At 35.5% G+C, this 18574-nt stretch overlaps 1 protein-coding gene across 1 annotated transcript; it reads left to right on the top strand.

Annotated features, from left to right (window-relative positions):
• Positions 1-3586: 3586 nt before the first annotated feature.
• On the top strand, positions 3587-18178 carry LOC105395077. The gene is made up of 5 exons (XM_048623238.1): positions 3587-3808; positions 5606-5799; positions 8100-8227; positions 16124-16299; positions 17586-18178. The coding sequence occupies exons 1-5, from the start codon at positions 3614-3616 to the stop codon at positions 18012-18014; spliced, it is 1122 nt and encodes a 373-aa protein (XP_048479195.1). The 5' UTR covers positions 3587-3613; the 3' UTR covers positions 18015-18178.
• Positions 18179-18574: the final 396 nt, after the last annotated feature.

Here is an 18574-nt window from a genome sequence, read left to right as displayed (position 1 = left end):
CAACTCTGAAAACAGCGTTTAAAAAAATGTTGTGATGATTGGATAATTTGTTGGCGTATGTTTATAGTTTCTGAAGGAGCAAACTTTGAAGGTGATAAAATAAATTTGGATGAATAACAATATTTTTTTGTTTTATGGATATAATCCCGATACTTTTTACACATAATGTATATTCTCTATTATGTCTGATGGCACGCGGGCCACTGATAAAGGCCCGGCGGGCCACATGCGGCCCGCGGGCCGCAGTTTGAGTATAGCTGTTAACTAAAGTATATGGTATTGGTGTTTATGTAAAAAAATACTAAAGAGATAGAGGTTTCTATTTTAAAAGTATTTAGGTATGCACTTACGCATCCTATTTTAAACTGTTTGACCTTAAAAGTAACAGATTTGAAAAAAACTTAATAGGTACAATTACCTACTTGGTACTTATCCTAAAATGAGAATTAACAGTTAAATAACTTCCCCATCAGCGTTTTCAGATATTACTAACTTATGGACGTACCTAATAACCAGTTTTATTTCCATCATTATAACTTTATTTTTATTACATGCGCTGTATAAAACAGTTAAATTTGTTTTAAGGAAATGATTAGTACTATAAGCGTTTCACTGCATACTTATGTTGTATTTAGGAATAGAAATACAATAGAAAGAAAGAAAGAAAAACTTTAATTGTCACTGACAGCAACCATAATAATTAAGTAATTATAAACTATATTATACAGTTAAGTAAAGTTATAATTTTGATAGATATCTGGTTCTTTAAAATAATAACTCTTTAATTTATGAAGCTCAAACAAAATATGGGGAGCAACTCTTGATCGGCTAAGCAGATCTAGTCACATTGCTATAAATAAAAATATTATAAAATGTGTCATATTCTACAATTCCACACATACAGGTTTCAAAATTACAACACCTCTATTGTATTGTAAATGTAAGTACATATATTATTATTATTTTAAACCTAACGAGTTACGTGCTATGTACGGTTATCATTTTAGAGTTGCAAACTTGTTGCATATGTCAATGCCCTACTTCGGGTAACCAAAAATTGCTTACTAGCCAGACTACAAGACCCATTGTTCATCAACAACAAAGTCAGCTTTGTCATTTCTGTAAATAATAATGATAATTAGGTCTGAATAAATTATGTAGTAGGTACTTAATTAATTGGATAATTAGCATTATATTTTAAGCGCAATTTACACCGACAGAGATAGGTATCTTTTCAGAGATATTTATATCCGTATTCTACCCAAAACCTAAGCCTTCAGTTTACGATGTTTTGAAAAGTGGAATCATTATATATAAATGTGCATATGTGCTACTAAGCTATGATAAATTTGTTATGTAGTGCGACTCCTTACCCACATTCAAACCATATTAACATTTGGTTTTGTGGGATGTATGTAATAGCATAAGTTGTTTTCTTTGAATAAAGATTTATTCTATTCTATTCTATTTTAAGTACTTTTTCAGCAGCCTAGTCTACAATGTATGTACCTACGTACCAAACTCGTACCGTACTTACTCACCTGTTTACGTCGAACTTAAAACTAATTAAATGCTTTTAATCACAGATACAGTTTACACAGGCTGAAACTCATACGATCGTAAATATTTGACCGTTTTATGAAAGGTCTACACATATCGCTCCATCAAAGGCACACTCCGATAAAATCCACTGCATCCGCCCATCGTTAGCATCATATTAGCATTGTAAATGACGTATCACACCCGAATACTGTCGAGGACTTGGGACTGTTGGGACTTTGTGTCGTGCTTAATCTATGTGTAGCAAGTGTCAGTTTGTAAGTCAGAAGTTGCTGGTACTGTATTGTGTTCGGGAGTCGGTCGAGGCCTTTTCGCAAAATTGCTTTTGGGAATCTTCATTTATTATGATTTGATATTTAGTTATATACTACATAGGTACATTCTAATAATATATTTTTACATAAATGTGTACTTATAACTTCTACATTCATTCCAGAAAACTGTCTGTATACAATGTATTCCTTGTAGTGATTTTTATGAGTACCTATATTTATAATAAAAGTTTAACTAGTGCAATAAGTACAGACACAATAATACATACATCGTTATGGACACGGGGAAATTATAGTTCGAGTATGTTCCATTAGGCCGATACGGTGTATAATCACGAAGAAAAGCGGCTACTTTCCAACTGTCCACACACCATAAAACATAAGGGGGTCAATTGACTATTACCATTTGCAATTTGACCTTGACAGTGGACTATTGGCTTTTGTGTTGTACTGTCTATCTGTGACCATCGGTTTTCTAAGTGTAACATTTGCGTGTACCAAGTTTTAAAAGTATTACGTTGTTCAAGGGATTGACGAAACTTTGTGTGTGATTCGTTTTATTATACGTGACTACAGTGTACAAGCAGTTTTAAAAGGTAATAAATAAGTTTCTGCATTAATATTCTTTAAAATTAATATAGGTATGCATACATTTTCGTAATATTATCCTAGATGTAGATGTAGTTTTTCATGTGAAAAGCTAACCTTCAGACATCGGCTATAAATATGGAACAGTTCAAGAGAATTCGCTTACATTGCATCTGCTGCATGCTAACACTACCTAACCTTATTCTTCGAAGATACCTAGGTATAAGGTGCATACATAGATACGTATGTGTACCTACATACATAGTCTTTCGTTCCGGAGCAATTTGAGAGTCAGACCCAATTTGCTTCCGACTCGACTTCGATTCCTGTCACATGCGCATTTCATATTATGGATGGAAGACGTGCTCCCGAGACATTTTAAATGGCATTTTCTAAAAACTTGCTCATTGGTACAGACTACCCATATATTATTATCAGTTACACGTAAGTATTTTTTTAGTAGAGGTAGCTAAAGGAAGTAGAAGAAAGTATAATAATTTATTGATTTTATAGATACAAGTGCATAATATAGATGGCCTTACCGTTTTCAGTGCAGTGGTATACCTGAGTAATGCCTAGATTCGAAAAAGAAGTTTTAGCAGAACTAATTTCGGCATAAATTTTTTGCATGTCTACTTTTGTCTGTATCTTCTAAAGAAAGGTAGTAATTCATTAAAGATCGACCTTAGCTTAAAGCTCCTTTCTGCAACTCAGCGTAAGCAGTTTATACACAAGTTATGTTCGTCACAGTTAGTTCTTAACTAGCAACATTTTGCCGAGCGAACACTTCATAACTTTTACAGGAAAACTACACGAAGCTTCACAAATAAAGTTACCTAGATCTTTAGACTAGTAGCGTTAGACCTTCAGTTTCAACATCTCATCTCAATATAAAACAAAAATGTATATAAGTTATTTATCTCTGTAGTCTGTATAGTATTTATTACATTAAATTTAAGATCATTGGCTTGATTTTGTTTCTACATAAACGAACGTTCTATAGGAAAGTGTTATTTAGTTAGATAAATTAATAGCATAGCTTTTAAAGCTTTCAGAAACAGCATGTACCTATGTATAAAAAAAACATGCCTCCAATATCAAAAGACGGCGAAACATAATAAAAAATAATAAAAAAATACAATATAAAAATATCTGATTGCAGTTCCACGCGGCATGGCACATGTTGAAAACAAATGAAAAGCGTGCAACAAGCCCGTTCCAACATGAAGTCGTCCATAGCATTCCTGGCCGCACTTCTGATTGGTTGCCATGGCGACCAGACCAACGTGAAGTTAGACGGAGATGCCCACCTCAGCAGCTTCCTGGCAAACTTGTGGTTGGATGGAGCCGATGTGATAAGGATATTGTGGAGGGACTGCTCCAAAAAGGTAAGACAGTTTAGGTAAAAAAATACAAAGAGACGAATTGGGAACCTCCTTCTTTTGTCTAAGTCAGTTAATTTTTTTAGGAAAGTGTATGCTGAGATGGCGTAGCTAAATGTTAGTTTTGGTAATTTTCGGATGTCATCTCTGAAACCTTCCGTTTTGTTGATAAACAGGGATTTAGAATAATTAATAAAAAATATCAGCGTCCTTTTTTACGCGTAAAAGGTAATTGATATCGTTTTATAAAGAACACAAAGTAAAAGTTTGAAAAAAAGTAGTATGTATAGTATGAATATCGGCATACCTATAACATGGTACGGTATAAGTGGCAAGTTTACAAAGACATACATTGTTCACAGTGCGGTGGGCGGGCGGTAATCCCTATTCGATCGGATTAAACCGATTATATCTAATGGATCGCTACTAAATACCAAAGAGCTTGGGCCTGTATTTAGCGGTGCGGTTGGTTGATGTGTGGCTAGGGTAAGGTTTTAGATTTCTAGGACTATGGTCACCATCTCTCTATTTAAATCAAAGATATTCTATTAATTTGCCTAAAAAACAAATAAAGGGATGATTTACTTAAAAAAAAAATATTTTACTCCCACGATTGGAAAAGTCTACGTCTGTATGTGTTTTTATTTATTTATATTTTGGTGGTTTCGAGACAAAATATACCTACAACAATGCAGTTTGACATGTGTTTTAATTCAGATAAAAACTTAGTTATAAAAAAGTAAGCTAAGCCGTTTAAAATCGACCGAGGCTTTAACTTTGGTTAAGTTATACATACGTATAAGCGGCGGGATTTTGCAAACTGTCGCACAATCGGGAGGAGAGGACAGACAAACACTAAGTGCTCTTTAAAACTGATTCACCAAAAAAATCATTTTAACATAGATATAGCAGTATTCTTGATCGATATTAAAATGTATGCTCCCGAACTGAATAATATTAATCGGCAATGAAAGCTTCAAAGGCCCAAATCCCTAAATAACTGATGTGACAAGATGATCTTTGACTGCCAGTGATTGATGGAGGCAGATTCCGGAGCAGTAGAGTAAAATTAAACCTTATCATCTACACAATACCTCACCATTTCTGTTACAGAATTTATAAATAAATGTTAAAGTTGTTTGTTGAGATTCGGAAACAAAATGTGCAGAAAATTAAATGCTGAATTTAAAGAAAATGTATCGGTAATAGGGATAACAGGCCATTATTCTTGATAAGGGACGACAGATTTTGGACCCACGCTTTTACTTTTATGATACTGGGAAAAAACCGTGTCAGATTTCTTTTGTAAATAAATAAATAATAATTTAATTGGCGTTTGCGGTAGATATTCGGGTTGGACCATTCCGTTTTCCAGTGGATATCAACAGTCAACTCAGTACACAAAAAATATATGAGATGAAAAGATGATTTTTAAACATTCATCGATAATACTTTAGTTTTTTTAAGATGATTCTGTTAGGCCGTATTCAGAAAGAAAGCTGGAAAGTTATAAGCGCTTACTTAGCGCAGCAACGCTGATAAGCGCGGGCAAAACATCCATGGGACAGTGTAAGGGTGCTTACATAGACAATCGAGTTCTACCTGTATCGGTAACCTGATTATGCTAAAGCGCTCATTGACAGATTTAAAAATCCGGGAAATTCTTCGTTATAATACGGGAAATACCGGTACACATATGTAGATACAGGGAATCCGCTTCTCTATGTAAGCACTGTAAGTCCTTATAAGTTTCCAGTTTTTTTCTGTCTCTCTTTGAATCTCTCTCTCTCTCTCTCTTCCCAGCTGATCGACGTGAAAGACGTGATCGACCACAAGGAGTACTTCCCCAAGTTCGTGCGCTGCATGAAGCGCAAGACTCTGCGCGCGCTGGACCGCTCGCTCGGCACCGACGTGGTGCCGCTGGCCGAGGGCGTCAACCTGGTGCGCTTCGAGATGGTCGACAAGTCGGGCAACGTGGTCGGAGAGAATGAGACGAGGTTTGCGATTTTATTGTTTAGTTACTAGATTTTCCGCGCGATACGCCTGAAAAGGATGTTAGAATTAGACGCGGTTTTAAGATTGACTCTTTATTTTCGCGCGTTATACGTTATAATACACTTACAAGCAATGAAAAACAATAGCACCAAATTACTCCTAAACGAAAAAGGCAAGCTTATTGACGCCGTCTGCAATCTTTAAATAAATTTACAGCGCTTCAGAATTTGACCAACAAAACCGTGTTTAAAAAGTTTGGGTAATTTTGCTGTCACCATCTTGTAAGTGGAACTATTTCATTGCTCGTGAGTGTATCTGTCCGTGCGCTGCATGAAGCGCAAGACTCTGCGCGCGCTGGACCGCTCGCTCGGCACCGACGTGGTGCCGCTGGCCGAGGGCGTCAACCTGGTGCGCTTCGAGATGGTCGACAAGTCGGGCAACGTGGTCGGCGAGAATGAGACGAGGTTTGCGATTTTATTGCTCACTAGATTTTCCGAACGCGTTATACACTCCCGAGCAATAAGTTAGTTCCAGTGACAATATCACTAAATTAGTCCTAAACGGAAAAAACTAGCTCATTGACGCCGTCTGCAATATTGAAGAACGATATAGGTACAGACACCAAGTTTGCGTTACTATTGGTTTTAAAGCTGATGACTCCACAATTGTATGATTTCGCCTCATCAGATCTCTGTGTTGTTGTCACAAAGAAAGAACTTCAGACCTTCAAAACTTTCCCATTTTCCCTTAAGAAAATGCCGTCATTTTCATAGTGTTTCTTGTCTGCGCCCGACAGTATGTTATACAGTATGTGTATAAAACAGGGATGTAATAAGATGTACTGTATAATTTTATTTTATTTTATATAGGTAATTCATAAATAAATGAGTGATGTAAAGACTCTGATATAATGTATGAACTGTTTCGAAAAAGGGAAGGTACGCCTGTGTCACTGTTTTCGCTCGAGTTGGCGGGGCACTACCAGGCCTTCAGATAGTATCTGTATAACGAACGATACACATAAAGTGCGGAGTATCCAAGTATAGGTACAGATAATTATTTCTTGATTCATTATTATTGAGAATGATTGTGTCTAAAATATATAAAAAATAATATACATCCGTACATCATCATACCGCCCACTATTTCCATTAGCTCAGCTAATGAAAAATTACTCTCTTTTCACTCACGGCATTGTCACTTTCCGTGCAACATTATTTCATACAGGGATCTCATCAAATTCTGTCCCCTGGCACTTCGGAGAACTTACAAGTAACGTACATACGCGTTACCAAGCCATGACAATATCACAGTTCAACAACCTCTACAGAATTTGCTAACGTCTTCGTCGGCACAAAAAGGAGGTTTCATGTTTATTTCTTACGTCAGGGACTCATTGCGCAAATGCGCCCTAGTTTCAGCACTGACGAGATTATATCGCCGCGGCTACTGGCCAAACAAAAAAGATAATCAACTCATTTATAACAGGAAGGAATAAATACATACTTAAATTGTTTACCTGTTAGTTGTTTTATCGTTGGATGTATAGAGAGTAGGTATCGCTGTTAAATCAGAGTTTCTGCAGGAAAACTTTTATGGAGAAGCCGGAAAATACTACACTTAATTAGGTCATCAAAACATTTTTTTCGTCTTTATAAACTTTAGGGGTACTTCCATTCTTCCGTTCTTAAGCTTTTTTGGATGCTTTTTTCAAACATACGGGCACTTACTGTGAGTACTTTGAGTGGGCTAACGCCTCCGCCGAAGTGATTCGTAGTACTGTCACGTATGCGTTTTTTTCATATTCACAAAAGGTATTTGCGAATAGTTATTGCTAAGTACCCCTTATTAAATAGACTTGGCACTCATATCTGAGTTTGCTTATATTATGATATTTAACTTTTATGCCTAGTTTCACCATAGTCTCTTAGATCATTAAAACCCCTGTTACATTGTAATGTTATCGATTATACGCCATCTCCATATTAAATTTTAGTATTGACAGATGTGTCAAAAGTCAACAACTAATCCCTTGTTTTGATCTAACAGTGTGTGGTGAAACTGGGGTTTAATATACTATTCGTAACCTGAATGTAACTACCTATGTCATATTATTATGTCATATTATTAGGGAGAGATTCTGAAAGCCATACCTATACCAAAATTATATTAAACATTGTAAAAAGTCGAAACAAAACATTTTTTTTAACTGAGGTTTTTTACTATCTTAGCTTACTAAAAAATATTTCTGTCGATTTAACTTTTTAATCCAAAACTTTCTTAACCACCCCTTCGTCAACAGCTCGTGGTCTGAGAAGGAGCTGGAAGAGGGCGAGTGGCGCTCACTGGCGCTGCAGCGGATGGCCAAGGTATTGCGCACGCACGTCATCAAGTTCGACTTCGACCAGACCGGGAAGACTGCTGAGACAGGTGAGTGGAAGTTACGGGTCGATTACACCTAACGAGTACAGTGGCGAGTCCGTATCCTCTGCCGATCCTCGACCAATGAACGGGTAGCAATTGACAAAGTGCTCGGCCGAGGACACTGACTCGCCACTGTACTCCTTAGGTGTAATCGACCCATTAAAGGCAGACAATAAACTAGTATATTGCAAATAGCACTGCAAATTGGTCAGGCGCCTCGAGTGACCTATCAATAACTGTATGGGTACCTTATGTAGTAATCTGACTGCCTAATCCTTCCATCAATATAAAAAAAAAACTCATAAGTATATACATAATTTTACGTTGGCCCTGTACAACTATGTAGGACAGCCCACACTGTCAAAATATCTTTCTGCTGGACTATCGTAACTAATATTATAAATGCGAAAGTAACTGTGTCTGTCTGTCTGTCTGTCTGTTACTCTTTCACGCCAAAACTACTGAACGGATTTGAATGAAATTTGGTATACATACGGTCTAGACCCTGAGAAATAACATAGGCTACTTTTTATCCCGGAATTCCCACGGGAAATCTTTTTAAGGCGAAGCGAAGCGCGCGGGAACAGCTAGTAAAATATAATTCTCTGTATGGGATCGAATTACAGAGATAATAAATGGCGTCAGAAAATCCATGAGCGCCTTTCAATGTTAAGGTAAGCCTCCACCTATCGGTATCTTACGTATCCAATAACATTTTCATAAATTAGGTATTACGTATGAAAAAAAGACGTCTGTAATGCCGATGAAGTTTACGCACTTTTGTGAATTTATATACAAAGAATAGAGATTGCGATGCGTCCGTTGCGATGTACGATGCCGAAAGGACCTTAAGCTTTTGTCTTGAACATCATTGTTTTAGCTTCAGTAGGCGTAGGTGAGGCAGAAGGCCACACATTCTGTCTTTCATGTACAAAAGCATGTCCGTAGGTGTATTTGGTACATGTATTGTCCAGTCTCAAAGGAAACTTTTAGCTTTAGATGTCCTGAACATTGACGTCTACCTGTCCCTTTGTACTATTTTACAATAGAAGTGCATTAAAGCTGTTGTTCCATTACAGAATGGAGCTTTAAAAGCTTGTATTCATAGGTAGGGTAACGTAACGTACCTTGGGACGCTTGTACCTCGGGACATTGATTGTATTTTAAAAACCGGCTAAATAAACACATTAAAATTCTACCCTAGGCATAGTATTTTACTCGCTTGGCAAAACTAGTGAGTCTCGTGATCATACCAGCATCTAGTGTGTGGTGAAGACAGTATGAAGTTTTTTGGAGTCAAAAGTAGCTTTTGTATAGTTTTTTGTGTTGCTTTATCTCATTGAGGCATGCTCAAAATAAAGACATGGATGTCACGTATAACTTTTCAGTTATTTAATTTTATGACATGGCAATTATCTGAAAGATTCCTATTAATTAAAAATAAAGATATTTAAATTTTGGTTAAATATTGCTTTTTTGTACCTTGGGACACGATTAAATTTGTACCTTGGGACACTGTTTCCTATGGCTTTGTACTATGGAAAATGCAAACATCTAAATAACGCCTTATATCTCTGTTCTTATTAGTGCCAGAGTGAAACTAGACAGAAGAGAGATGCAGTAAATAAATAAGAACAGAGATATAAGGCGTTATTTAGAAGTTTGCATTTTCCATAGTACAAAGCTATAGGAAACAGTGTCCCAAGGTACAAACGTGTAACGTACCTTGGGTCAAAACAAGCATTTTTACTTTTATCTTAATTTAATAAAATCTGGCCACAGTAAAGCTTAAGCACAAATACTAGTGATAATAGATTATATATCCTACCGAATAAAGAAAATTTCACATTAATATCTTAGTTGTACGCTGCGATAGCTTCATTCAAAGTTGGGGTAGTCGAAAATGTCCCTAGGTACGTTACGTTACCCTATTAATTACGTTTCTGGACAGATCTAATATCATTTTACTCGGTAAATTTTGTAGGATACTAAATACAAGTATAACTATCAGTCATTTCACACAGACATTGAAACATGTTTGTCATGTTAACTCATGTTACAAATAGCCTATGTAGGTATAGCTTTCAAATCTCTGTAGATTTGAAAAGTTTATATGGGACTGTGGGTGTACCATTTGATGTTACTATTTACTATTTCTATATTTACACACACAAAGAGTAGTTTTCTCAACTTTCCCGAAATAGGTACTTTGCCAAACTTTCACTGAATGTGGGCGAAGTTTATATTATTGTACAAAGTGTACAATATGTTATACATTACTAGTAGGTACTAGTATAGTATTTGGTGTAACAAATCGGGATCTATGAAACAAAAGTAACATTTATAAGATTAAGGTTATTCGCATAAGAGCAGGGTTTGTGAAAATAGCGGTTAGTAGTAGAGTTAAATGCCTTGCTACTCAACTAAAGTTTATTAAAAGGTTTTTCACAAGATTTCAGAGTAGGAAATGCAAATTTGCCACAAAAACTGTCAGGATGGTTATTGATAAAATATTTTTAATAACCTAAACCTTGGACTAATGTATTTCAAATTTGTTGCATATTACTTCATACCCTTAAAATATACTTATAGAAACGAGCTTCTTTATATGGAAAGTTTCAGCATGATTAGTGACTCTTTGCCATTTTCTGACTTTGACTTATTCTTGGTATCTCGGTAAAGTTATGTTTTCGCATAGAACATAGAATTTCGGAGATAGGTCTCTGAGCCACTTAATGCATAATCATGACATTCTGACATAAATGTGATGGGTATATATAATAAAGTGAACTCTCTCACTTCTCACGTGCTCGAACCGTTCAATATGGCGTACCTCAGGGTAGTGTACTGGGACCACTTCTCTTTATAATCTACATAAATGATCTTCCCAAAATAACAGAGCATCCTGTAGTACTATTCGCTGATGACAGCACAGTGGTATTTTCGGCAAATAATATTTCATCATTAGAAAATGAAATTAACGTAACCCTTCAGGACATAATACATTGGCTAGATGATAACAGTCTATTGGCAAATTTAGAAAAAACTAAAATAATGACATTTAATCCAAATAATTCAGACATTTTAAATATTGACATTAAATATAATAATAATAAAATAGAACATACTAATATTACCAAATTCCTTGGTCTGTACATAGATAGTGATTTGTCGTGGAGATCTCACTCTGAACATGTCACAAAAAAATTATGCCAATTCTCTTATGCTTTACACAAATTAGGTAAAGTTGCGAATAAAGAGACAGTTTTAATCGCCTACAAAGGTAACGTTGAGGCTCTATTACGATTTTCCTTAATCTTTTGGGGAAACACTGTTAACAGGGATGTAGTGTTTAAATCACAAAAACGATGCATTCGTGCAATTTTCAAGCTTAAACGCACAGATAGCTGTAGAACGTATTTTAAAAATAATAATTTATTTACATTTCCGTCTCTTTATGTGTATGAAGTAGCCGCATTTGTAAAGTCGAACCCCTATCTCTTTGAACGATTCAAATTCAGCGCTACGGTGACAGAATCTGCAATATTGGACACAAAACGGCCAAGTTCAGTAAAAATATTTTCGGAATGGCACCCGCAATTTATAATAAAATTCCAAATACCATACGACAGATTGATGATCCCAATGCGTTTAAACTTAAACTAAAAAAATATCTTATCAATAAAGCATATTATTCTATAAATGAATTCCTTCTTGACATTTACTAATTTTAAAACAAATAATTTTATTCCTTATCACCATTTTAATTTAATTAGACGAAGTTAATATATAATCATTCTTGACATAGACACACGCACACACATTGACAAACTTATTAATGAGTTCATTAGGTTTTTTTTATATTTATTTTCATATAATATTTTGCAACAAAATTATTATTTGGCTCAATTTTTTATATGTATTGTTTCTTTTATCTTTGTAGTTATTGCATGTCATATGTAGCATGGACTTTAATCTTTAAAATATTTGTACGCCCTGTGGCATAGCATAGCGGAACTTTGTTAATATTTACCACCTTACCATTAACCTGTGTTAAACAAATAAATGATTTGATTTGATTTGATTTGAATAATACATGTTTATATTTCAGCGTATTTAATGTACATACTTACTTTAAACCTAGTAGAAAATAAAAACTTCCGGGGGTAAAGTAAAACGATCCTATTATTGTGCTATTGAAGACTCGATTTCGATTACTCATATTCAACTTTAACCCTCAATCAGTCGTAGTATTTAAGGATCATACCTTATTTTAATCTTTAGACCCCTGAGTTAAGGGCGAAAACCAATTAATTAATTTAGTATTCATGGCCGTTTATAAGTTAAAGTAGCAAAAAACTTATACATAAGATAATAAAGAGCCAAGTATGTAGGTTAATCAATAATATTAGGACAAGCCCACATTTAACGTATAGTTATCATTTCAAACATTGTCCTACCTCTAACATTCCGCCTGTTAGTGAGTTCGCTTCACATTTCCAAGTTTAAAGTCATTTAGCTTTGACGTCGTCCCACGTAACATGAGCCGATACTTAGCAACGAGTAACTAATATGCAAACTCCAACTAACAGCATCGTTAAAAATATTTCCCGTAGTAGTGTTGCTTATATCTAGATCGCTATACAGGGTGTTAATAAAGGGGTATACGGAACTAAAAGCCACAACTTTTGGTCACATTTATGGAAATAGGCTTGGGTAATGAGCTCAGGGTTCGACGAAGTAGGTACAGTTTATACATCACTAAGACTAGTTGAGACTCCTTTCCTGTACATCTAGTATCTAGAATAAGTATGAAAATTTATTCTACATATGAGGTGAAGTGCGGTAATTTGCAACTATCCGGTAATTGCAACTAACTTCTATAACTCCCTCTAGAGTTACTTTATTGTAAAACGACAGACTAAAATCAATTTTACATCATAAAAGTTCTACCCAAAAATGTGGATGGCTCTGATAGCTCAAGAATTGTGGGAGTTATAAAGCTTTTTGTCATCGGCCATTTTGAGTCTGCTGGAGTCGGATGGACATGGTGTGCATTTTTATTTTATAAAATAGTTTTTAGTGGTTCCTCGCAAGGTTTTTCCAAAAAAAAGTAAAAACTAATAACGGTAAGTCATTTTGTATGTATTTGTTTTATTCTAACACGATTGTTTTCCGAGTTTTCTGTGTAGTTACATTTAAGAGACAAAAAATGCAAAGTCTGGTAAATGCAACTATTTTGCAGTTTTTAGGGTGGTTACAATTAGCTGCCAATTTTTGTATGAAATTGGAAAAAGCCAGTGATGGGGCAGTGAACATGAATATATCGATACAATCACTAATAATATAACACACAAATAAGAATAAAAGGCTGAATACCAAATTTTAAACATATCTGTTAAGCATACATTTTTTTAGAAAACCTGCAAAATTCCACCCGGCATCCTGCCTGCGGCAAATTCCGAAAACTTTCCAAAAAAATTGTAAAAAGGCTGTTTGATTAAACATTAGTTATGTTGATTAATAAAAATATAGCTATTAATTTTTATCCCCGAGTTTTATTCTGCGACCATGGTCTTCTTGGCTTGTCGATGGCAGACACTATATGACTGTCGATAAAATTACGATAAAGTTCCCATCACTATTTTTGAGAAATTAGTTGCAATTACCAGACCCACGGCTAAACAGTAGTTTCATGCGAAATTGGTCGTAGTTACAAGGAGATAAGTGTCACAATCCTATGAATATTCTCTTAGTCTTTGTGTTTCAAATACACAATATACACCACACATAGAAAAATATGGAGATAAAACGATTAGTTGCAATTACCCGCCAGGAGGGGTAATTGCAACTATTTCTGCCTTTGCCGGAACTTTTGGCAATAGCTCTTTATTCTTCAGAGTTTTTCTTTGTCATGATAGTAGAATAAAATCTACATAAAATTTTGACTTTGGCATGATTTTGCAGTAATACTATTTCCTTATATATAAAGAATTATCAGATCATGAAGTTACGACTTCAATATTTTTAGTTGCAATTACCGCACTTCACCTTACAGTGAAACTATAAAGTCCTGAAATTAAATGAGGGCACTGCTATCTTTCATGTAGCAACACTATATAGCGAAACATAACTGACTTTGATACTTGAAATTTTGCCTGTTAACTTCCTACCTATTTATGTATTTTAAAAACAACTTACCATCCACAAAAAAGCTCTTACACAAGCTAGAAGGTGTTAATATGAAGGCTAATAGTGAAACCAATAAATGTTTATTTAGATAACGTTATTAAAACTGTATAAAAAAACTGGATCTGTTGACGAAGGGCACACATAGTAAAGACATCAATTTCTCTTTTTGGACGGCCAGTTCTGTTTCTTCCAGGAGTTAGAAATATTCCATATTTTGCCCTCTTTGGCACGCTGGTCCGATATAACTATAAAATAAAATAAAAAAATCCTTTTCAGTTACACAATGCCCCCCAAATTCACACAATGTGAATTTAGTAAGTAAACAAAAAATATATCTTCAAGTATCAAAATGTTAAGGTTTGACTCAACTGAAACCAGATGAAACCTACAATCAGTGGTATGTAAACAATGTTCGACTTGGGCTCTAAACCTAGGTTTATCGATAAATGAAGCGTTTGTACTAATAAAAAATGAGTTATTACAATTTGTACAATGCTACATACCCGTCATAGACGCTGTACGAGCGTAAACATCCTCCAAATTCGACAAAATGTGTCCAGCTTGATGTTCCGCTAAACATTGTATTAAAACTCGATAAATAACTTCACTAGCTTGACTACAAATATTTTTCTTCATCTTCCTAATTGCATCCAAGCGAAAATTGTTGCTTTTATCTAGATTATCCTTATAATTATTAAGAAAATTCGAAAAAACAGCCAACCGCCTATTGACATAAACAATTGTTATGACTTTTATGTTTCTTTTCTAATGGTGCCAGGCTCCTGAAAATTTTAGTTCCTCAAACATTAATTTCAGGACTTTATAGTTTCACTGTAAATGATTTTAAGCAGCTAATTAGTACAGTGAATCAAGCGCTTATTTCCCGATCGGGGTTATAAACATTTTTGTTTTAAGACAAAATTGTTCCTTTCAGATCTTGTAGTACCTACTACTCAGTTTCTCATTTCCACGAATTCAAAAGCAATGACATAGGTTTATTTACTTTTGTTGGATTATAATTATACGCTCTGGTTAGCGACTAAATATAGCACAACTTAATACCGTGTGCGTGATCCGTGGGGGGCTATTACTGTATTAGACTATCACATATCAACTAGACCGGGACAGTTAGGAATGTAAGTGAACCATGGACACATGACAGTAACTTCGTTGTGTACCCTTGAACTATGCACCCGTGTGAGATACAAATAGACCAGACAAAGGGATGTACAGCTTGCAACGGTGACTTTGTAACATAATCAACACCTAAAATACACTCACGGGTAATGAAATAGTTGAACTTCGAAAATGACGACCAAATTACTAAAATTTTACTAAACAAATTATTAAGAATATGATAAAAATACCTTTTACATTGGTAATATTCTGGCCTTAAGCTAGACTTTTCCGTTTAATGTGTGAGTTCCGAGTAATGTGGTGCTTTTGTCACTGTAACTTTTCTTCGCTCGTGACTGTATTTATTAAGGAAACGAAATATTCTTTTTAATTTTCGTCATCAGTTAAATTAAAGAAAAACATGTTCAATCATTTATCCGTTTGAAAGTGGCGTTGTGTTTTCGGACTCTTGCATTGTACTTATTTAATTTTAAAACTCGACGAAACATTAACAAATGTCGTCTGCTAGAAAATTTCTTTATGCAATAAATCCTTTTCGTGCATTGTGGTTATTAACTTTCTCACTCCCCTCAGTGGAGTACCGCGGCCGCCGCCGCCACCAGATGATGACGATGATGATGTTCGGCATCGTGTCCATCGGCATGGTTCTCATCCCCATGGGCTTCCAGTTCCTGGCCGTGCTCGGCGGCAAGGCACTGCTTCTGGCCAAGATGGCGCTCATACTCGCCTCCATTCAGGGACTCAAAAAGGTAAATATCTAACCGGTGCTTGGTGATTTGTATTGCTGTGACTTAACTCTGTAAGTTTTGAGTGATGGAATGCAGGGTAATGAGATAGTAATGGCTAACGTGGGTGAAAATTGTTGGAGGGCCACAAGGAAGTGTCTTAGGACCGATTTTGTTTTTTCGCAGTACATTACAATTATAATATACTTTCACACTTCTTGTCTGTTTTAACTATGTGAATTTAACTACTAACTCGTAAGTGGGTACAACTCATTTTCACTTTAACTGATCAAAAAAATTATTTCAAAGTTTTTCCACATTAATGTGTAACCACATTTTAATCATGACTCAGCATTCCCAATTTATATGTATTCTATATTAGTATTTTATTTAAGTATTTTTATTTTATTACCGTATTATTTTAGCTATATCTACTAAAATCACAATAAATTGTTAATAACATATTATTTAGCATTTATTTGAATTTCCCTGCCTAAAATAGAGGTTTCCTTACATCCGCATTTAAACTAATAAATTGGCCAGATCCCCTGTGGGTGGTTTCAATTTAACCTAATTAGATAAACAATTATCAAATTCAGTAAGTAGATAATATTCATAATTTGGTTTGATACCGTACAAATTTACTGATAAATCCTTTTTACGCCATTCAATAGCTACAAATTAAACGAAATTTGATCCTATTACCATGAAAACTATGTTAAACATGACCTTTGAGTAATAATAGAGCTTAGAAGCCGTAAAGTTAATAATAGTCTCAAAGAGTTCGCGGCAACAATGAACTGGCCAATTTCATTTTCAATTAACAAAGCCAATAACAATTAACATCAGTAAATTGGTTTGGTGTATGTGAAGTAAACTACTAACACTAGATTAACATTCAATTTTAGGTGAGCACTTTGGATGAGTACGAGAGGCATAAGGTATGATTTGATTAACATTGTCTCTAACTTCCACATTTTGCATAAGTTTGTGACAGTCTGTGAAACTGTAGGATTTTGTAGCTAAATACACCTTTTTTTGTGTAGTTTGTTTTTCAGGTACATATTTGGTACTAAGAGGAGTAAATAAATATTTCTGCCAACTAATAGGTACAAAATGATTTAAAAAATACATAACACAGACTGTAACAAATAAAATGTCGTATTCATTTTAATTCTAACATTTTTAGGCTTAGTGACTCTTCCCAGAAACATAACGTTCACTAATAAAGTAATCATGATCACTGTAGGCTTTACCGCACATTACTAATTCGCCACCAGGATAACCGGTTAAAAGGCGTTCTGTTCTAGATTGCTACAGCTCCGGTGAACTACGGCTTCTACCACTCCTACCCGTACGACCACTTCGAGCAGCGCAGCCTGAAGGATTGGCCCCAACTCTCCACCCCAGCCGCCACCACCCTCTCCATGGCCAAGCTTTGGTCCAACATGGACCCAAACGCCAAACAGGACAAATCTAGCGAAAAACTAGAATCAAAACATCGACTACAAGTGACCTGGAGACCAGAGCTCCCGAAGCCTGTCAAGAAAGAGTCAGAACCCAGAATCTATCCTGTTTATGAACCCGACGCATCACCTCCATTCTTCACTTCAATGGATGCCCCTCTGCCATTGGCTGATCTGACGACAAGGCCGGGAGACGTGCAAGCTGACTACTCCATAGATCTTCCGTACAATGGGTTTCGCTTTCAAAGTCCCACTCCTGTCGTTTCAGCTTGAAGTCTTCGTCAGCCTATTTCGTTCGTTGTTTGAGGTGATGCGTGGCATTTTCTCCTATTTCGCCCAAGTGATGTATCCGCAAAGACATGTTTATTATAGTCCTTACTACCCGTACTGATTTATTTATTTTTGTAATGTAGTTATGATGTAGTTAATTAGTGTTGTTGTTATTATACCTCAATGAATGGTAAAATTTAGTCTTTCAATTCACAAACCTTTTTGATAATCAGCCCATTTCAATACTTGCCTGATACATACATAATACTTACCTAGGTCGTAGTAGTTCCGCTGCAATCAAAGCCATCCCAAACAGAGCAGACGTCGATTGGTTGAACAGTTATTTCCTAGCTATCGGAAGGTATTGATCAAGGAATTACAAACATCCAACAATCTTATTCAGGTTGCTTCAGCGTTTCTAAATCGAAAATGAATATATAATTTGCCTATCCCCGCTTGGCCTTTGTTGAACTCAACTGCGCGGATAAAAACGGTTTATAAACATGAATGCACTAAGGCACAATCGTGTTCAAATCGCTAGGTTCTACTCTGAATAAGACTCC

Source organism: Plutella xylostella, chromosome 9, assembly GCF_932276165.1.
Source record: "Plutella xylostella chromosome 9, ilPluXylo3.1, whole genome shotgun sequence".
In the NCBI taxonomy this organism is placed as follows: Eukaryota; Metazoa; Arthropoda; class Insecta; order Lepidoptera; family Plutellidae; genus Plutella; species Plutella xylostella.
This window is presented reverse-complemented; position numbering and strand designations above follow the sequence as displayed.